The sequence below is a fragment of the Paramormyrops kingsleyae genome, chromosome 3, assembly GCF_048594095.1.
Source record: "Paramormyrops kingsleyae isolate MSU_618 chromosome 3, PKINGS_0.4, whole genome shotgun sequence".
NCBI classification, from domain to species: Eukaryota; Metazoa; Chordata; class Actinopteri; order Osteoglossiformes; family Mormyridae; genus Paramormyrops; species Paramormyrops kingsleyae.
The window spans coordinates 36,693,307-36,716,007 of record NC_132799.1 but is presented as its reverse complement, the minus strand read 5'-3'; the positions used below and the strand labels follow the sequence as shown (position 1 = coordinate 36,716,007).

At 44.7% G+C, this 22,701-nt stretch overlaps 1 protein-coding gene across 8 annotated transcripts in view; it reads left to right on the top strand.

Annotated features, from left to right (window-relative positions):
• The window catches only part of usp6nl (USP6 N-terminal like), a 68,570-nt gene that overhangs the window by 1,600 nt on the left and 44,269 nt on the right, over positions 1-22,701 (top strand). The window contains exons 1-4 of one of the 8 annotated variants that reach the window (XM_023801956.2): positions 5,368-5,624; positions 10,101-10,238; positions 10,334-10,434; positions 10,687-10,770. The exons of 1 other annotated variant lie outside the window; for it this stretch is intronic. In XM_023801956.2, coding sequence (XP_023657724.2) covers positions 10,767-10,770 — 4 coding nt within the window. In that variant the 5' untranslated portion in view covers positions 5,368-5,624; positions 10,101-10,238; positions 10,334-10,434; positions 10,687-10,766. Of the gene's footprint in view, positions 1-5,367; positions 5,625-6,131; positions 6,188-7,106; positions 7,339-10,039; positions 10,239-10,333; positions 10,435-10,686; positions 10,771-22,701 lie in introns of those variants that run through there. 6 more of the 8 variants (XM_023801953.2, XM_023801954.2, XM_023801957.2 and 3 more) reach the window with 6 other exon arrangements.

Here is a 22,701-nt window from a genome sequence, read left to right as displayed (position 1 = left end):
AAATGATGTATTTATACTTTTATCTTAGCTCTCAATGTAAATTTCCGATACAAGTATCTCATATCGTTTAATTGAAATATTGTAGCCAAAACGTGAATCACATGAATTGCTATTATGGTATACTTTGCTGACATCTAGCGACTATATTCGGAGTTACACTATATTAAAAGTAAGGCTCCAATTGACAGCAACCCGGTGGAAAAATTAGGAGGGTTACATTTTTACGATTGCAAAATGATACGATAGTTACCCCCCCCCCCCATTTTTGAGACCGAAAAATTACGAAAATGGATGGGAGGGGAGGGGAGGTGGGGGTGGGAGATTTCATGGCGCTGTGCATTTGCAATGCAATATCCAAATAAATCTTCCATATGCTGTGTATACTAAACTTATGCCAGCGATTTAAAAATAAATTATTACATTTTTTCACACATTAAAGCATACCACCTGTTTTTTTCATCAATGGACTATAAGTAACTGCAGTTTTCCCTATTCTATGGGCCAAATCTGAATAAACCATTCAGAAAACAAGCAGCAGAAGAATGTATATACTTCCAGTCTTCTATTTTCCAAACACAAACTGAACAAAGTAAAAGTACAGCCAACACTGATGTTTTTATTCTGTTACTTCAATGCAACCCCATTTTCTGTGTAAAATGTAAGTAAAAATAGGATGCAACGATTTGCAAATCATATAAACCTGTATTTCATTGAATACAAATATTTCATAGAACAAAGGCAACATGACAAATGTTGAAACTCATTCAACAATAAAACAAATTCCATTGTTTTATTACAAATACATGATGAATTTGAATTTGATGCCAGCAACACGTTTCAATACAGTTGTGACAGGGGCATGTTTATCACTGTGTTGCATCACCGCTTCTTTTAACAACACTGTGTAAACGTTTGGGAACTGAGGAGACCAGTTGCTGGACTGCCCCAAATGCTTTAAATGGTGACAGGTCTGGACTGCAGGCAGGCCAGTCTAGCACTCAAATTCTTCTACTATGGAGCCAGGCTGTTGTAATACACGCAGAATGCGGTTTGGCATTGTCTTGCTGAAATATGCAAAGCCTTCTCTGAAAAGGATGTCTGGATGGCAGCAAATGTTGGTCCGAAACCTGTATATTTCCTATAGCATTAATGCTGCCTTCCCAGACGAACAAGCTTAAAACACTAATGCACGGCCATGCTATCACAAACGCTGGCTTTTGAACTGCCTGCTGATAAGCTTGATGGTCTCTCTCCTCTTTAGCCCAGAGCACGCAGCGTCCATGATTTCCAAAAGGAATTTGTAGTTTTGATTAGTTAGACCCCAGGACAGTTTTCCATTTTGCCTCATTCCATCTGATATGAGACAAACTGTGTTCACAGCCGATGGTTTTTGGAAGTGTTCCTAACCCCACGCAGTGAATTCCACTACAGAATTGTGTCTATTTTTAATGCGGTGCTGCTTGATGACCCGAAGATCACAGGGATCCAATATTAGTTTTCGGCCTTATCCCTTGTGTACACAGATTTCTCCAGATTCTCTGAATCTTTTAATGATATATTGTACCATAGATGATAAAATTCCTGAATTCTTTGCAATATCACATTGAGGAACATTATTCTGAAATTATTGCACTGTTTGCCCACGCAGTGTGTCAGAGTGGTGACCCTCTCCCCATCTCCACTGCACAGAGACCCTGCCTCTCCGGGAGGCTCTTTTTACACCCAGTCATCTTACTGACCTGTTTCCAATTAACCTAATTAGTTGTGAGATATTCAACCACATGTTTTGTTTTCGCATTACACAACTTTTCCGGTCTTTCGTTGCCTCATCCCAACTTTTTTGAACTGTGTTGCTGGCATCAAATTCAAATTGAGCATATATTTGTCATAAAACAATTACATTTCTCAGTTTCAACATTTGATATGTTGTCTTTGTTCTGCTTTTAATTAAATATGGGTTTATACGCTTTGCAAATCATTGCATTCTGTTTTTATTCACATTTTGCACAGCGTCCCAACTTTTTCGAAAACAGTGTTGTAAGTGCTTCATCTGGAAAGTTTTGTTATACTTGCATGTGGCAAGAACCAAGCAGAAAGCCTTGAAAATCTTCCAGCCCAAAATCTGGCCTTTCCTTTGGGAGATTTAGAAGCGAGAAATTCCTCCCTCTGAAAAGGCTGGCATGTCTGTTTAAGAGAAAGCTTAATTACAAAACACCTGCCACCTTCTCTTCCATAAGAACATAAGAAGTTTACAAACGAGAGGAGGCCATTCGCCCCATCAAGTTCGTTTGGGGAGAACTTAACTAATAGCTCAGAGTTGTTAAAATCTTATCTAGCTCTGATTTAAAGGAACCCAGGGTTTTAGCTTGTGCTACACTAGCAAGAAGACTATTCCATACTCTAACTACAGTACATGCTGTGTAAAGAAGTGTTTTCTCAAATTTAATATAAAATGTTCACCCGCTAATTTCCACCTATGGCCACGAGTTCTAGTATTTAAACTAATATTAATTAAAGTAGCCATTTGCCTGAACAGCATCCAGACCTGTTAGAATCTTATATACCTGGATCATGTCCCCCCTTAATCTCCTTTGCACGAGATTCAGCTCAGCTAACCTCTCATCATGAGACATTCCCCACACTGGCGAGAGGGGGACATGGAATTATCAGCATACACACCGAGGTCTTTCTCATAATCAGCTACCTTTATTTCAGTGGAACCCATAAAATATCTGAACTTTATATTTCTGCTCCCTACATGGATTACCTTACATTTATCTACGTCAAATTTCATCTGCCAGGTATCAGCCCAGTCGCTAATTAAATTCTGAGTGGAAGGAAGACATTTTATTTATATTATCATTTATAATAATAATAATTAATTGCTGTTTAGAAGGATCTGAGAAACCCAACAATAAAGCAATGTTTTTTTTAAAGCAACAGCAAGGATCTTGCATGAAACATTTCCCCCCCCAACTGTCGTCGGTACGCCCCCCTTGCCATCTGAGCACACGGCTCTGCAGCTGAGCTCCTGCTGAGCCAAATTAGCTCGCTGACTTCAAGCTATTGACAGGCACAATCAGGGCTAAATAAGACGAAAAATCGCCACACTTTGCAGGGCTTACGAACGAGCGGGAAACTCCAGCAGTCTTGGGCTTTAAATACAACAGATGGGTCATAAATGTCATATTATGCAGCCTTGTGGGGTATAGAAGGATTACATTTCCCTTAAATGTTTTCAGTAGCCACCTCATCAATTAGGTTAGAATGTAATAGAGACGATATATATTGGACAACACAAAGATTAATTTGTTCTGAGTTTATTAAAATTCTGGGGCTAACAGTTCATTGAAGAACTCTCCCTGCCCACACACACACACACACACACACAAACGTTTGTATTGATTCTTTGTGGGGACTGTCCATTCATTTCTATGGGAAAAACTGTAATATTAACAATGACAACATTAACCCCTACCCAACAATAACCTTAACCATAAGTAATCAAACAAAATACAAGGCATTTTTAGTTGTTTGATTGCAGTCACCAATTTTTATAAAATAGTGTTTCCAATTGTGGGGACCAAAAAAATGGTCTCCATAAGATCAAAATAGCAGAGTATGTTTGGTCCCCATAATGTAACACATACATAACCCACCCCACACCACCAAACTAAGTTACTGATTCGTTAAATACCTTACATGTGTGTGTGTGTGTTTATTTCACACGGTACTCTCTGACTGTGGAGTAGCAGAAATAGTGAGTTGGACAAATGAGCACTGAGACATGCAGGCAAGAAGTATTGAATTATTATTTTAGCAGCTAAAAGCTAATTGGATGAAGGAAGTCATTAAATTAAAAATGTTCCCAGCTGCTTAAAAACTGGTTAAATAAAAATTTAAATGCATCACAGCTTATCAGAGATACGTGATAGATATTCTGGAAGACAGAAGATAATGCTATAAGTAACTCAGTTACCATTACACAAAGAATGTGGACTCTGTATGCATGTTGTTTGCATGTTCATGATACAACCAAATAGATAGTATTCTTGAAAAATCAGAATGATCTTTATTTTACATTGAACACAGTCCTATATTTTAACAGTAGTTCTGTAAATACTTATGGTAACACTTATACTTGAGGGGTCACAACTTAGTCGCTACTCAGGAACAAATGAACTAACTAGTTCCTGCATGAAGTACCTGAACTGTCACGATTGATTAATGATGAATGAACATGGGTAATTTGGTGATATTAGAAAGGAACTGACATATTCCAAGCCCTCCTGCAGCAAATCTCAGAAATGCTCACTTTGACTGTTTTGGGCAGTTCATAAAATCCATCAAAATGGGACTGAGGTCTTCCTAGTCTGGGGACCAGGAAGGCCAGGTCATCAGTTTGAGTCCTTCACTCTCATTCTTCACTAGAAGAATCTCCCACATCTATAGGTTTGACTTGTACTATATATTCGTTTTCTGGGAGGCATGGTGGTTCAGGAAGTCCTGTTTGCCTCACGCCTGGCACGCCTGAGGTTTTGAACTCAACTCTGCTGTTCACCTGTGAGATGCTAGTTTGTTCTCTGTCTTGTAAATTACTTCTTGCAGAACATGACAAAAACATGCAATTAGGCCAGGGGTGGCCAATCTTATCTGCAAAGGGCTGGTGTGTATGCAGGTTTTTGGGATAACCTGTAGGTCAGCTGTTCAAACCCAGGTGTGAAGACTCTTTCAGCCAATCAGTCCTCTAATTAGTGACCTAATTAGGGAGTTGCAGCGAAAACCCGCATACACACCTGCCCTTTGCGGATAAGACTGCCCACCCCTGAATTAGGCTAACTGGCCCATCGTCATGTATCCTGTAATGGATTTGCATCCCATCCAGAGTGTGTGCAGACGACTCCTTGTTTCGAAAGTGTTGTCATTATATAACAACTTGGGGCAGTGTGTGGCTCAGGGGGCTAAGCCTCTGTGCCTGTGATCAGAAGGTTCAAACCCTGCCTCAGCACGTCTGTGGGTCCTTGAGCAAGGCCCTTAGCCCCCAGCTCCCTGCTGTGGGAGCCACTTCACAGCCTACAGAGAGCAAGATGGAGGAGGTGTGAAAATAATTTCCCCACGAGGATCAATAAAGTATCAATAATAATACACTGAATCATATTTAATTAGTGAAAATGTCAGTGTCCCAGTATGACACTGTTTTACCTAAAATATCTCGGTCCTGCAGTTTCAAACTCACAAATCCTTAAAAGCTTCTCTAATAAGAGAAGCCGAGTTGTGCAGTGTAACTGACACTAAATTATTACGCGATCTGCGGTTCCAGTAAGCTTCATTTCCATATCTCCTGGAATGCAAGAGCCACACACAAGCAAAAAGGCAAAAGCTTTCGGATTCAACATGGCCGGGAAGGTAATGCCGAGTGGCGGCGCATTGCCACCTGGAGTCGGATGACTCGCACCGCGTCCCGAAGGGGTTTCCACAGCCAGTGCGGGAAGTGGTTCAGTATTTACTTCTGCATGGGGCAGCAGGCTTCCTCGAACAGGAACATGGACATTTTAAACATTAATCCGACCGAGAAAACGGCTTCAGAGACATAAACGAAACGGATACTATCGCATTCGAATAAGGTAATTATGCCGATTTGTTTTTTTTTCTTCCCTAATTAAATTTAAATGTGTAAGTTCATCTATAGTTTTCAGTGCGCATCAGTCAACGCAATCCCATTTCTTCTATATAATGAAAGAGAAGCGGTCGCTTTACTAACCACTATTACAAGCGGAACTACTTCGGTCCCTCTTTTCTGCTGTATCTGAATGACGTGCAGAAATCTGCTGCGTTATACTGGGTGTCTGCACAACATTCCATTTAGACCCGGGATTCCTGAAAACTTTCGCATATTTTCTATTCAATGAGGCCTAACGACAGTCAAGCCCACCGACCACGCTGGCTCACGATTGATTGACACACTATTAGTTTGCAAGAAGGAACGCGATTGGTTAAAGGACACCTATTGAATTATGTGATTGGCCACGGGACATGATTTACGGAATGCGATTGGCTCTGGTGCCCTCGAATTCATTTGATGTGTTTTTTTTTACGTTTATGTTGCTTGTGTTATGTTAATGTAAGGGTATAATGACAGTAGATCTGGGTTACGGGCGTTCATAATAAAATTGTATCCTGTGCTCCGGTGAGGTTTTGCCCGTCTTTTTAGTAGTATGTCTGCTTACCTTTGTTTTGCGGTCTCTAGTTCCGTTCCAACTGCACTGGATAATTGCATTTTGCTGTGTGAGAAACGCAATATTTTAGTCGTATATCTAAAATGTAATGTGAAGTTTCAGCCGACACGTGACATTTCTTACCGTTGAAATGTAACAACGCGCCCAGGGCGTTTTTTACAATTATTGTAGTACTGTGTTACATCAAATCCTGTTTTTTGTGGGCATTTAGAAATACTCTCGGATGGTTAACATCATTAATAAAAGTAAAGTCTAAGCACAGCTGTATGTGTATGTATGTGTGTGTACACACACACACACACACACACACATTAAGGGGTACTGTTAGCAAATGCTACCAAGGTTATTACAGTGTGTCCTGGGGCATGATCCAGCCTCCATTCATGTTCTTTAACCATAAATCAGTACCAAAGATGTAAGACACAATGTAGAATTTAATTTGACAAGATCTCCTCTCTCTCATTCTTATCCAATCATCTGTGCTCCCTATAGTCACTTCTATCTGCTGCAGTGATGGCATCAGTCGTTAGGTAAACTATGTATCACAGGTGCAGAGTGACCGTTAAGCATATGGAATCTTTTTTGCTCTTTATGTGGACAGTGTAGTTCACTATTGAAGTTTTTCCACTGTCTCCAGGAACCGAGCTGTACCACAACACCGTACCGGTTTTACATTGCAATGTATGCGAATCATACCAGAGCTGACCAAGTTGGTTGCGTCACCACCATCTGATTGGTTGAAAGCACGGAGATATCGGTGATCTGCATGGCTTATCTGGACATATTCTGTATATTATTAATTATTATTAGTTTCGCACATCGCAATGTATTAACACATTACCGATAATTCGGAATTTGAAAATTTCCAATTTCCGTACGGAAAGTACGAAATGGATTCGTAATGCAAATTTACACCAGCGAATTCTAATTAAAATCGTGTAATGCGTTCCTTCCCGAAGCATATCCAGCTTTACCTTCTGAATGGTCAAAGCCTTCCTCTGGCGCTTAGGCTCACTACTACCAGAAGGCTTAGAAGATGCAGGAAGCTTGGGAGCCATCGTAGGGCTTAAAACAAAACGAAAACAATCGGACCACAAGCAAGGTACGCGATACGCAGAGAACTGTGACAGGCCGGGGAAAAATCCGCGATATAGCGGGGCGCGATAGATGAACCGCGATATAGCAGGGGATCACTGTACTTGCTAATTGAGTGATAACACTGTTTAATTTCTAAGAACCTTAACATTGGTATTTTTATTTACAGTATGTGCATTGCTTCTTACATAATGGATCCTGAAGCTATTCTGAAAATGTCCGATTTTCCCCTTATAGTTATGGAGAACAAATACGAGGAACAGCTCGGGTGCGGTTTGGTAGCTGTATGCCAGTGGAAAGGCGTTATAATGACTGCATCCTTCACCTCAAGTTTACAGACGGCATGTGTTACAGGCTAGGTCATTACAGAACCATTTTTATTTGCACGAATCAGAACGGGTGATGTGGGTTGGAGTTCCTCATATCTCCAGGGACATTCCAGACGTATAATTTCTGGGGTGTTTCTCAATACCAAGAACGAACTTTGGCACAATGAATCATGGGGTTGTTGTTCGGCAAGGATGCTACCGATGTATCGTTGGGTGAATCTCAATATGAGAACTTGACTGTAGTTGTGTTCTTGTATGTCCGTTTTACGTCATCTTCCATTGACCAGAGGGGTGTTCCACGAAGCAGGAATAAGGGAAAGTCTGACTTATTACGACAAGTCTGGCTCATTTAAGTGGGAGTTCCGTTCCATCAGCGTGTCTTAAATGAACCCCCGCTGGGTTACCATGGTAACTTAGGCGAGTGAACAAGTCTGCTCCGGACCAGGTTAACTGCCATGCTAATAGTTAAGCGTTGTCTCGAAGAACGTCCGAAGTGTGGGAACAGATTCCTAAAAGATCGTTCCATCGGACGAAATTCCGAGCTCTCACTACTCATGCCATGTAATAAATAAAATAAAGCCTATAAAAATTACCTCTTAGCATTCCAATTAATTGCAAAATAATTAAAATAAAAGCATTCCCATATTACAAAGGTCAAATATGAAATGCAATGACTGAAATTGAAAAAAAATCCGTTAAAATAATATGAACAGGAAGATATTTTTATATTTTTAGTCACTGTCTACTTTGAAAGATTACTAGTAAAAAAAAACACCTAGACAAGATACGGTTATTTGTGCAGAACATTTCACGTATTTTACGGAGATCAAATAATACAGAATAACATTATAGGCTACAGTAAGAATGTCACATGAACGAAACCCAAAAGGTTCCCTGTTAGTTATGGGAATTGAACCAGGAACTTTCATGGTGTAAGGTGACAGCATAAACCACTGTACCACCATACCAGGCACTTCTAGCATTTACATAACTTACACATTTAGTCTGTCTGCAATTCTTTGCCAAGCCAACTCCCTGGTTTTATTTATGGCCACAGTATTGCCTTTTTTAGCGATTACATCTTTGTATTCTTCATACAGCTCCATAAGCAGTGTTTGTTCTGCGGTGGAAAAAGACATTGCTCTCGTTTTACACGCTTTCCGACTCATTTGATCTATCTTTCATTCATCCATTCATTTGGGCCTCAAATATATCGGATGTGCGCACTAAGTGAGACTATGTAAGTCTGATTTGTATGAGCCTTGATTAGTTAAAGCTTAATTGCATTAGTGGAACGACATGAGGCTAAGTTTAGAGATGGTGCTAGGTTGAGCTTGACTTTTTTGGGAAAGTGTGGCTTTCTTTAGCTACTTTCATGGAATGCCCCCCAGGTCCAATATCAAGAGCACAAGTTCACGAGGATGGTAAAAATCCCAGGATGTTGGTCTTGCTCCACCCCAAATATCACGGATACATCGGTGGCATCCTAGCTGAACAAGACTAATCCCATGATCAGTTCATTCTTGGAAGACAAGTTAGGAAGACCAGTCAGTATGGTCTTTGCATTCTTGGTACTGAGATTCTCCCCTTGATATTTGGGGCAAGACAAGAACGACATCCGGGGATTTTTACCTTCCTTGACTACCACACCAGAGTGGATTGTGGGAAAATCAGCTGGCTGGGTCAGACATACATTCTAGATGTATCTGAGCAGTCTTGTTATGATAGTATAAGCTGTGCTATCACAGAATCTGCAGATTAAGGAAGGCTAGAAACATGCTTATTCAGTGTCCTCGGTCACCAGAGCTTGTAATTCAACCGCATTATCACATTATTGTACTTTTTAACCTGAAGCTGTTGGCCAGTTTTAAATGATAAATCAGAAAACAGCACATCTGTGGCTCCAAGTGCATCATATAAACAGTACCTCAATAAGTAATGGACTTTGAAAATTGACTCTTACTTCTTAACTTTATTAACTGTGATTGCTGTCTTGGTCTAGTCAGGGATCAGATGGTATAATTTGGTTTAGTGCTGAGATCTCTCCATAGCTCTATTTTCCAGTCTGTTTATCCAGATGAGGGTCTATTAGTGTAATACCTTCTGAAACAGATGGTGGTACAGAGGCCTCCACTGAACCGCTGCATGCTTCTCTGCTCTTCATGCAGTCCACGGGTGTTGGCGCTTCCCAGCCTGCTGTGGAATCAAGACAGAGAGCAGACTTCTTCTGCCTCCGGGGTTCTTCTCTGAGGGGCTGTCAGGATGTTACTGAATAATTGTCTGCTACCCCATGCTTGGCATCTTTCTTAATTAGCAGAGACACTGTGCTGACGCAGGGCATATTTTGTTTATCATCCTATCCATGTGACGTTTCCCCAGCCTCTTCTGCTCTCTTCGCCCTCACCATCATTATCATCAACCAATCATCTATCGTCGACAGAGGTCTGGAGAGTTTGGAGATGACCACCTGGGACAGAGGTCTTGGCTTTTCGAATTGCTGTGTCCTTAACATCAGGATGTAAACATTCACCAAAGAAACAAGCAGGATGACCAACGTGGATTTGTCCAGCTTAATTAGGTAGCTCTGTTGATTCACACAAAGACACATTTGGAAAACTCACATGTGGGGTGATAAGGAAACGTTTCATTTTTTGTTTGTTTACACCTTTCCAGCATGGTGCACTAGCGAGGAACCCGATTCGACTGTGTCCAATCAGGCTGTCACCACAGGGTCATCTCTGCGACATCGCATCATTTCCTGCCCTGGTGTATCTGTGAGGAAATCATCAAATTACTGTTATTACTCTCGCTGCACGGAAATACCCTCACTCATCACCAGATTACTGTTATTTACCCATGGGCGCTGGCTTCTGAGAGGTCACTGATTAAACCGCCACATCCTGGTGCCTGGCCGTCAGCCTGCGGAATGTGAACCACGTGACACAGGCCTGGGCCTTTTGGGCATTGTGCCCTTGTCTGCACATGTGTCTATAATGGTAACCCATGTGGCTCTTCATGTGCGGCAGGTCATGAGGGCCTCCAGGGGTGGATTAGTGGAGAAAAGCCTCACCTGTTTGGGACCTCAGCTTGGCTCCAGCCTCCCGCTATGAGTGAGTACCCTGACTTCCCCTAAATTGATCCATAACCACCTGGTCTCCCAAGCCAGGAGAGCTACCCCTAGTGAGGATTGTGCTGGGGGTGGGATGGTCGTTTCGGTCGCTCAAATCGTCAGAGGTGCATGTCATCCTGGCCTTGATACATGGTTGAGCAGTGCATGATGGGATATGAACCTGGCCTGGATTTATGCTGCTTCCAAATCTGGCAGCTGACTCTCTCTGCTTCTATTGAGCATGGTTTCTTCATGGCTCTGAGTGATAATGAAAGTCTGGGTAGTATATAAACAGCAGGGTAATTTAATTTACATAATCCCTCTGTGCATTGCTACAGGTAAATGAATAAAAGATTCCACGAGTGGGGTAATGAGGTGGGTGTCGCTTAACAAATTGTTTCAGCTTGCAGCCTGGTGACCACTGTAACATTGTAAAATTCAGGTTGGATTTCACAGAGGTGCTGAGATGACCATTACAACTTTGAATGGTTATTGCTATGGCCCTTTTTTATTGTCTCAGCATATTTTATAATATCCATGGAACAATATTATGTACCCTGGGATCAGGGAAAGGCTGCTTGGCTTTGTATTATTAACATGGAACATTGGTTTTCAATGCAGATTCCAACTCTGTGTGTGTGTCTGTGTGGTTTGAGAATGTGACAACAGCCACACAGGAGATTTTGGACATGGGAGGAATGTATTGATTCTTGGTAGCGCTTTTCATTTGCCGAAATTTCCAGTCCTTCATGTGGATGTGGAAACGTTTCTCCATAGTCTGCATCTGCTTTTCTAATTGGGAATCTGCATTTAAATATGTATACGAAGTACTGTGATTAAAATAATCCAATGCCTTTGAAAAGCAACTATTCTTATTTGCACATTAATAATATTTGTTTCATTGTGCCCTGCATGGAGAATGTGTCAGGCATTCCCTGGGTAAATAAAGCTATCTGTACTCTCATACTTTTATCGGTAGTTTGTCAGGCGTAGGGACCTCTGGTTAGTTTCAGAAAACAGAAGCAGTGAATCAATTACGTCACTCAAGGACGTAGAGGCGCGGGGGGGTGGCCTTGCTTGGTGTGCAGCCATAGGCAGGTAGCTGATGAAGGCGTGATTTGTTCCCATTTTCCTGTACAGGAACTGCACCAGTGTTTAATTTCTGAACCACTGTTTCACATTATCCACATCCTGTACAGGAACTGTACCAGTGATTAATTTCTGAACCACTGTTTCACATTATCCACATCCTGTACAGAAGAAATTTGTAGGATAGTGTTTATACCTTTCTAAAATGTTTCTGGAACTTCTGTTTGCTGTTATTTGATATATAATTACTAACTTTTTCCAGTTCATTCTGGAGGTGCTTTTGCTCTGTATTGCTGAAATTATTCCATGAATTCACAACATATGTTCTTATGTTCTTAAGAGACTGTGGGGCTCCCTTCACTGACCTTGTCTGCAGTGTTTGCTTGTGACCATCATGTTTGATCCTGATTGACCTTCAGAGGGAAAACGACCATCAGATGCCCATCATCCATCTGAGTGAAAATCACGGAAAAAAGACATTATGTCGGGAATAAAAATTCACTACAGCAGAAAAACGCACACAGGAGGTGTGTCAAAAAAAGGCCTGGGGAAAAAAACAGTTTTCAGGCTGGATATAGGATAAGGGTGCAAGGTCATCGTAAATTTCTGTGTGTTACAGACAGGTTTTCTGACAGGTGTTTATTAGCCACACAGAGTTAATATGATTTTGTCATTGTGAGGAGGTTAATTGAATTGTTACTTGCGTAACACAGTGGTACACTCCAGTCTTTGTCATTGACATATCGAGGTAATTTACCTAATTACCGTCCCCTGTAGCGAGTGGAGATTTACGCAATAACAAAGCACGTTAATTGGCTGTGGATGAGTCATAGGCAGTGGCGGAAGTGCTGGAGATGGGAAGCACTTCTTGCTTGTTTTTCACAATAAGCACGGCGGGCGGCTGTGAATCATGATGGCGTTCCGAGTCCTTGCTTTTAGGAACAACAGCGCGGCTGGGAACGTCACATTCGACCCACAAGAGGAACCGGGGTCACTTCCTTTGTAAGGTGCTTGGGCAATGAACAGACAAGAGCTGACCCAATAATATACAGTAGGTGTAGAATTTAGACGTCATTCGCAGACCTAGTGGCCTGGTGTTGATGCACTCGTATGCTTAGCTCTAGCCTTTAGCGTCGACTTCTGTAGAGTATTTATTAAGTACTTAGGTTGAATGAAGACCTGCCTATTTTCTGAAGCAGGTCTGGGTGCTTTGAGAGGAGCTTGCCTGTTAGCTAGGGGGGTAATGGAGCACTCCGAGTGCGGATGGGTACCTGTGGACAGGGTGGGTGCGCTAAGCCCCCTACAAAAGTGAACTTTGGGTGATTTCCTGGGTGACGAGCTTGTTGCCCCTCTCAGTTTGCAGGAAGGAACTGAAAGCTGATGTGGAGACTGAGCTGGGCCATTGTAGTGATCTAGGCTTAAGTACTTTCTCTTATGAAAAGAGGGACAAGGCTGTATTCATGGGGAAAAATGAGCTTTGATTGGCAGTGTTGTTGAAAAGGCAAGTACAGGGTAAACATACTTCAATCTTTGATCTCAAATAGCATGAAAAACATTTTCTGTTACTTGATGTATTAATTACTTGATGTACTTGATGTATAAATTACATTCTTATTACATATCTGTTGGAATTTGAAGCTGAATAACTGCATATTAAGATATGGCCATACTTGTTTGCAACTATTGGTGACCATTGTGAAAGCTGGCTGAACGCTTTGCTCAGCATTCCCTTGGAAATTTTTTGGTGGGGGGGGTGGAGATTAATATTTAAAACTATGTATAGCATGACAATGAACTTGACACTGGGAAATTGTTATAGTGCATGTAAAAGTCTGGGCCACTGTAGTAGTCTGACTGGTGTGCCTTCTGTTATGAAAGAGGGAGGAGGCAGGATTCATGGGAAAAATGCGAGTTTTGATTGGCAGTGCGTTTGAAATGACAGGTATAAATGTTAATGTCTGCATGAATGGCTCCAGCATCCGTCTTGACTGCAGGTTACAGGCAAAGTGGAGCCTATGGGCTGGTCTGAAAGGGCCTGAACTCTCGGTCCCACTCTGTTCATACTGGACATTCATTTCCCACTAACCATCCTGCTTGGCCACAGTTTACTCTCTCGATCTCTCGCTCTCTCTCTGCCCTACACACACACACACACACACACACACACCATTTAATCACTCCTTTGAATAGCAGCTCCCTCCATCTCTCTCCACCCTCCATCACTCGCCATCTCTCCAGGACACAGCAGCCGGCTTCTCCACCTTGAAGGTGACAGTCCATTTCCAGCCCCGCCTTGCTCGGATGGAGATGCCGTTTCTGGAATATTCCGGAATGTTTATTTATCTGTTGCTCCGCTGCTGCACTTGTGGGACATTCGGTCACTGAATGTGAGGTGGGGCATGATGAATGGAAAATAAACAGTTTCATATGTGTGTGATAACTGAATAAATATCCTTATGGAAATATAAAGACATTTCTCTAATTGCATGAAGCAAATAAGGACCAGGGTATAGATTGCAGTTGGGAGTGTGTATAGATGTTCTGTTTTGTGCTGCTTTTCCTGTATTGGCGTATATCTTTGTTCATAGGTGATATGCCCATTTTTCTGTCTGTTGATGAACGTGTCATGCAGGTTTTCACCCACAGTCCAAAGACATGCATGTGGGATAATTGATGTCCCTGAATCGCCCAGTTTGTGATTCTCTGTGTCTGAGCATGTACATGTATTGGCCCTCTAATGGACTGGCATCCCATCCAGAGTGCAGTCTACCCCTGCCCTGTGCCCTGTGATGGACTGGCATCCCATTCAGAGTGCCGTCTACCCCTGCCCTGTGCCCTCTAATGGACTGGCATCCCATCCAGAGTGCAGTCTACCCCTGCCCTGTGCCCTGTGATGGACTGGCATCCCATCCAGAGTGCCGTCTACCCCTGCCCTGTGCCCTGTGATGGACTGGCATCCCATCCAGAGTGCCGTCTACCCCTGCCCTGTGCCCTGTGATGGACTGGCATCCCATCCAGAGTGCCGTCTACCCCTGCCCTGTGCCCTGTGATGGACTGGTATCCCATCCAGAGTGCCGTCTACCCCTGCCCTGTGCCCTGTGATGGACTGGCATCCCATCCAGAGTGCCGTCTACCCCTGCCCTGTGCCCTGTGATGGACTGGCATCCCATCCAGAGTGCAGTCTACCCCTGCCCTGTGCCCTGTGATGGACTGGCATCCCATTCAGAGTGCCGTCTACCCCTGCCCTGTGCCCTGTGATGGACTGGCATCCCATCCAGAGTGCAGTCTACCCCTGCCCTGTGCCCTGTGATGGACTGGCATCCCATCCAGAGTGCCGTCTACCCCTGCCCTGTGCCCTGTGATGGACTGGCATCCCATCCAGAGTGCCGTCTACCCCTGCCCTGTGCCCTGTGATGGACTGGCAACACCCATCCAGAGTGCCGTCTACCGGCTGCCCTGTGCCCTGTGATGGACTGGCATCCCATCCAGAGTGCCGTCTACCCCTGCCCTGTGCCCTGTGATGGACTGGCATCCCATCCAGAGTGCCGTCTACCCCTGCCCTGTGCCCTGTGATGGACTGGCATCCCATCCAGAGTGCAGTCTACCCCTGCCCTGTGCCCTGTGATGGACTGGCATCCCATCCAGAGTGCCGTCTACCCCTGCCCTGTGCCCTGTGATGGACTGGCATCCCATCCAGAGTGCCGTCTACCCCTGCCCTGTGCCCTCTGATGGACTGGCATCCCATCCAGAGTGCCGTCTACCCCTGCCCTGTGCCCTGTGATGGACTGGCATCCCATCCAGAGTGCCGTCTACCCCTGCCCTGTGCCCTGTGATGGACTGGCATCCCATCCAGAGTGCCGTCTACCCCTGCCCTGTGCCCTGTGATGGACTGGCAACACCCATCCAGAGTGCCGTCTACCCCTGCCCTGTGCCCTCTGATGGACTGGCATCCCATCCAGAGTGCCGTCTACCCCTGCCCTGTGCCCTCTGATGGACTGGCATCCCATCCAGAGTGCCGTCTACCCCTGCCCTGTGCCCTGTGATGGACTGGCATCCCATCCAGAGTGCCGTCTACCCCTGCCCTGTGCCCTGTGATGGACTGGCATCCCATCCAGAGTGCCGTCTACCCCTGCCCTGTGATGGACTGGCATCCCATCCAGAGTGCCGTCTACCCCTGCCCGGTGCCCTGTGATGGACTGGCATCCCATCCAGAGTGCAGTCTACCCCTGCCCTGTGCCCTGTGATGGACTGGCATCCCATCCAGAATGCCGTCTACCCCTGCCCTGTGCCCTGTGATGGACTGGCATCCCATCCAGAGTGCCGTCTACCCCTGCCCGGTGCCCTGTGATGGACTGGCAACACCCATCCAGAGTGCCGTCTACCCCTGCCCGGTGCCCTGTGATGGACTGGCATCCCATCCAGAGTGCCGTCTACCCCTGCCCGGTGCCCTGTGATGGACTGGCAACACCCATCCAGAGTGCCGTCTACCCCTGCCCTGTGCCCTGTGATGGACTGGCATCCCATCCAGAGTGCCGTCTACCCCTGCCCGGTGCCCTGTGATGGACTGGCATCCCATCCAGAGTGCAGTCTACCCCTGCCCTGTGCCCTGTGATGGACTGGCATCCCATCCAGAGTGCCGTCTACCCCTGCCCTGTGCCCTGTGATGGACTGGCATCCCATCCAGAGTGCCGTCTACCCCTGCCCGGTGCCCTGTGATGGACTGGCATCCCATCCAGAGTGCAGTCTACCCCTGCCCTGTGCCCTGTGATGGACTGGCATCCCATCCAGAGTGCCGTCTACCCCTGCCCTGTGCCCTGTGATGGACTGGCATCCCATCCAGAGTGCCGTCTACCCCTGCCCTGTGCCCTGTGATGGACTGGCATCCCATCCAGAGTGCCGTCTACCCCTGCCCTGTGCCCTGTGATGGACTGGCATCCCATCCAGAGTGCAGTCTACCCCTGCCCTGTGCCCTGTGATGGACTGGCATCCCATTCAGAGTGCCGTCTACCCCTGCCCTGTGCCCTGTGATGGACTGGCATCCCATCCAGAGTGCAGTCTACCCCTGCCCTGTGCCCTGTGATGGACTGGCATCCCATCCAGAGTGCCGTCTACCCCTGCCCTGTGCCCTGTGATGGACTGGCATCCCATCCAGAGTGCCGTCTACCCCTGCCCTGTGCCCTGTGATGGACTGGCAACACCCATCCAGAGTGCCGTCTACCGGCTGCCCTGTGCCCTGTGATGGACTGGCATCCCATCCAGAGTGCCGTCTACCCCTGCCCTGTGCCCTGTGATGGACTGGCATCCCATCCAGAGTGCAGTCTACCCCTGCCCTGTGCCCTGTGATGGACTGGCATCCCATCCAGAGTGCCGTCTACCCCTGCCCTGTGCCCTGTGATGGACTGGCATCCCATCCAGAGTGCCGTCTACCCCTGCCCTGTGCCCTCTGATGGACTGGCATCCCATCCAGAGTGCCGTCTACCCCTGCCCTGTGCCCTGTGATGGACTGGCATCCCATCCAGAGTGCCGTCTACCCCTGCCCTGTGCCCTGTGATGGACTGGCATCCCATCCAGAGTGCCGTCTACCCCTGCCCTGTGCCCTGTGATGGACTGGCATCCCATCCAGAGTGCCGTCTACCCCTGCCCTGTGCCCTGTGATGGACTGGCAACACCCATCCAGAGTGCCGTCTACCCCTGCCCTGTGCCCTCTGATGGACTGGCATCCCATCCAGAGTGCCGTCTACCCCTGCCCTGTGCCCTCTGATGGACTGGCATCCCATCCAGAGTGCCGTCTACCCCTGCCCTGTGCCCTGTGATGGACTGGCATCCCATCCAGAGTGCCGTCTACCCCTGCCCTGTGCCCTGTGATGGACTGGCATCCCATCCAGAGTGCCGTCTACCCCTGCCCTGTGATGGACTGGCATCCCATCCAGAGTGCCGTCTACCCCTGCCCGGTGCCCTGTGATGGACTGGCATCCCATCCAGAGTGCAGTCTACCCCTGCCCTGTGCCCTGTGATGGACTGGCATCCCATCCAGAATGCCGTCTACCCCTGCCCTGTGCCCTGTGATGGACTGGCATCCCATCCAGAGTGCCGTCTACCCCTGCCCGGTGCCCTGTGATGGACTGGCAACACCCATCCAGAGTGCCGTCTACCCCTGCCCGGTGCCCTGTGATGGACTGGCATCCCATCCAGAGTGCCGTCTACCCCTGCCCGGTGCCCTGTGATGGACTGGCAACACCCATCCAGAGTGCCGTCTACCCCTGCCCTGTGCCCTGTGATGGACTGGCATCCCATCCAGAGTGCCGTCTACCCCTGCCCGGTGCCCTGTGATGGACTGGCATCCCATCCAGAGTGCAGTCTACCCCTGCCCTGTGCCCTGTGATGGACTGGCATCCCATCCAGAGTGCCGTCTACCCCTGCCCTGTGCCCTGTGATGGACTGGCATCCCATCCAGAGTGCCGTCTACCCCTGCCCGGTGCCCTGTGATGGACTGGCATCCCATCCAGAGTGCAGTCTACCCCTGCCCTGTGCCCTGTGATGGACTGGCATCCCATCCAGAGTGCCGTCTACCCCTGCCCTGTGCCCTGTGATGGACTGGCATCCCATCCAGAGTGCCGTCTACCCCTGCCCTGTGCCCTGTGATGGACTGGCATCCCATCCAGAGTGCCGTCTACCCCTGCCCTGTGCCCTGTGATGGACTGGCATCCCATCCAGAGTGCCGTCTACCCCTGCCCTGTGCCCTGTGATGCCTGAGGTAGTTTCCAGCCCTCCTCTACTGAATAAGTGGTTCTACAATGGATAAAATTGTCAAGCATACATACATAAAAGTTTTAAATCCAGTGAGTAGATTTAATGGTGTAATGGACAAAAACCTGCTTCTAGATCAAAGATCATTTACATCTAGTGAAAATACAGTGAAACACTATGTTGTTTTATTAAACTAATAATATATTATACATTAAAAGGCAGGCCTTAAACCCTGCACTGAATAAAATAATTTAGAGGTGGATGGATATGTGGGGCAGTAAAATATTCTTGTGTTTTAAAAGTCATTTACTGTGGCATTTTTAAGCATTAGCAAGGGGTATATCGCAATAGATTAGGAAAAACCCATAATCCTGTCAGTGACAATTACACTACTCAGATATTAAACGTGGATCTAACATATATGTGGATCATTTAATCTTTTCATATATGTATTACATTTATATATAAAATTTCCTATTAGAAAGCAATTACTTAGAATTTAATTTACATAATTCAGTACTGTGTTTGATATGCTCCAGCCTGTCTAAGCTCTTTTTAATGAGACGGAAAGAAAATACACGTGTTCTTGAATCTAGATTAGAGAGATGTGTCTGCAGAATACTCATTACTAGCGTTTGTACGGTAATGTCGCTACGGCAGCCGTTTAACATATAGCCATGGTGCTCAGTCTGTTTCTCCAGAAGGAAACGGGTATTTAACTCTCATAATCTCTCGCCAAGTTTATACCATGGTAATAAATATTACGTTGGAGTGCTCTGCTGTAGATATCAACGGCACACTCCTACGCCTGCTGATTTACTGCGCGACGGAGGTGGACAATCATTGTGCAAATTCGCACATGGTGGAAAATGAGGTAACGGTGCATTTCCCGCTCATCAGAAACTGAAGGCGGAGGTGTAGATGTATTGGGGCGGGGGGGTTATTGACAAGCGTGTGTTTATTAGTATCGTTCATTTATTATTCTATTGTCAGCAGCTCTGCTGTGGGCTGTGATGAATGACATGATAATCGCATAACAACGTCGATTTTATTATTCATTTTATGTCGCGAGGGGCATTCTGGGTAATTTTGGCTAGTACTGCAGTGGTCAGTCTTTGAAGCAGCTCAGACTCGTCCATGGTTGTTCATAAGCTTTTGTTTTTATTTTTTTCAACTATTTTGGGGTTAGCATGGGGGTTAAATATTAGAGTCAGCATTATTGTTATTTTTCTGTGGTTTTCTGATACAAATTCAGACGTTCCATTTTGAAAACAGTAGCAGGACTTTTAATTATTGTTATAATAATAATGGTTGCTAAGCTGCAAGAGGTCACTGAGCTGGGGGCATTAGAGGGGCCATGATTCATACAGAAGGGCCAACCAGTAATATGTTTTGAATTGGTGAGTGGCCAATCATCTTTCAGCTGTGGCCAGTGCACCTGTGGCCCCGCCCCAGCACATGGTCCTGTTACTGGGCAAAAACTGGGGGAAAAAAACATTATGTTTTGTGACCTCAAAAGTAATATGTATCCTGCATTGTAGTCCTGGGTTCGATCCCTGCTGTGTTGTCTCAGCAATTTGCAATGAGGAGGTCCAGAGGCTAAAACCTGGTTCTGTATGTGGGTTAGAGGAAGCCTATGTGGAGGTGGAGAAAAGCACTCAAACTCCACGCATTCACACAGAGCCGGGGGGCAGCAATCTGACTCACAGTCCTGGAGGTTTGAGGCCACAGGGTCGACCTTGAAACCCCTTCATCCATCCATCAATTTCCTATCTACTGCAGGGCTGTGGGGGTGGGGGGGCACGAGGGGGAGTCTAGAGCCTATCCTTGAAATGAAGATAATAAAACAACTAAAAAAAACAGTGAATAGAAGTCAATGGCTTTTAATTCTCTTTAATTTAATAACAAAGTACATTTTTACATTAAGGAAAAACCTTTGTGAGTCAAAGATGCTTTTCTCCCTAACCTTTTTTTTTTGCTCCATGATCCTGTTTTTATTATCAAATGCATTTTTGTGTCACCGTGGATTGAAATTTCCTCTTGCTGGAAGGACAGTGACAAAGAAATGACCTCTGGCTCTCACTCACTAACTGAATCCAGATTCAAACCAGTCAAAAGGATTTGTGAAGGAGAAATCACGGTGTGTTGGCCCACAGCCTACCTGGGCCTTAGCAGTTATGGATGGAGAGTAATAAAGAATGATAAAGACAGGGAGATGGCCTGTATATAAAGGCAAAAGGATAAAAAACCAACAGATAGCAAGGAAAGTAGCTTCTCGATCCATTATTGCCAAATGGCTTGGCAATTCCATGCAAAGGTCGACATTACCGTTGAAAAAAAAGTTGTGAGCACAGGAAAAGAACTATTTTTAAAATGTTCACTTATGTCTATATTTCACTACACATAACTGCTCCTATCAAAAATTAAACAAAATTGCAGCCTTCTGCATCGTACAGTGTCACAGAAAGTCTTGGGACATTTGCTTAATTATGTAAACATATTGGTTTCATAACAAAAGTCCATTAACAAAGCAATGTTTAACATATTTGCACGTCATCCGCAGACATTTTCTGTTTGTTACGTGCCACAATTGTTTGACTGATTCATTCATTTCTGTTCTGTTCTGTTGCAATTGTAGCTCCCAAAGGAATACTAAACACAAATGTTTAGTGTTTTATGTTATAACAGCTTTTTTATAGCTATAATTTGGGCTGCAATTTATTACTACTTGAAATGGATGTTTTACTTAAAACCACTAGTTGCTTCTAATGTGATCAATTTTTTTTTATAAAACCAGTACCTTTGCAATATTTTTTTACTGAAGTAACCAAATGTCCCAAGACTTTCTGTGTATATAATTGGTGTGTCCATACACAAAAATATCTGATGTTGTTCTGTTTATATGAAGAAACATTAACAAGGATGTACATGCATTCAGGTTTAGAGGGTATTCTCATTTAATTATTGGTTTTTATTTAGTTACTATTTCAATCATTTTGTATAATAATTAAGCATGCAAGCGTGTGGTTTCTACAGTCTGGAGGACTGGTCTCGTATCCGCAATGCCAGTTTCCTCAATTTTTTTTTTTTTTATGTTCAGATCTATATTTTAGTTTATTCAGGTCTTTTTCATATTACACACATAATACTGGCTACTGCTATCTTAAAAATTCAGTTTGTAGAAAATTTATAGTCTCCCATAAAAGTCTGTCTGTGTGATGTCAAATTCATAAAGTGAAATATTTCTAACTTGCAAAGTTATATATGAAATTTGAGGATTTGTTTGTATTCAACCAAAGACTCATTGATACTAAGCTTGTCCATTTTCTGAGGCATTTCGTTTGCCAATAAGAGTCTAAATGTCAAATCCATAATGCTGGAACTGCCCAGTAACTGTATATTTAATGCTGGGTTTTTCAACATGGGAATTAAAAATGAAGATATATGTAGGACAGCATCATGATGTGTGTGTTTCTCTCTACTACATTTGTGAATTTTATCTTCTGGAAGTACACTGGCATGCGATACAGCAAAAACGTGGAGCACATCACAGGCAGGCAGAGAATAGATATATTCAGACAATACATCACATGAGATCAGACGCATGACTTAGAGATACTAGACCAAATAACAGAGAAGTTGTCGGAGTCCATGTGGTGTAAACCTATGTTCTTTTTCACACTGCTTGTAATCCCTGAAGACAAATTTATTAAGGAGTCTACAATAAGTTACAAAGCACTGAATTATGGCACATCTGTCCATGGTTTCAGGCTACTGTTATTTTTAAACACTGGTGTATTACTGCATAATTTGTCTTCATAGACTAAAATAGGTTTCCTTTATTTGAATGTGATATAATTAGTGCTGAACTTTATGCAGATTCATGAACCGTTTAGTTAAAAAGCCTTGCCAGATAATGAAGCAGAGTAAATTGTTTCACTCAGTGATTAATGTTGACGATTCCCTGGAATGACCTAGAAATGTTGGTGGCTGCTTTGAAATCTAACAAAACAACAGTGTGTTGATGAGGTGCCTTACTATTCTCATGTTACGACTACATGGGGAAGGGGTGGCATAGTCCGTACATTTACATGCA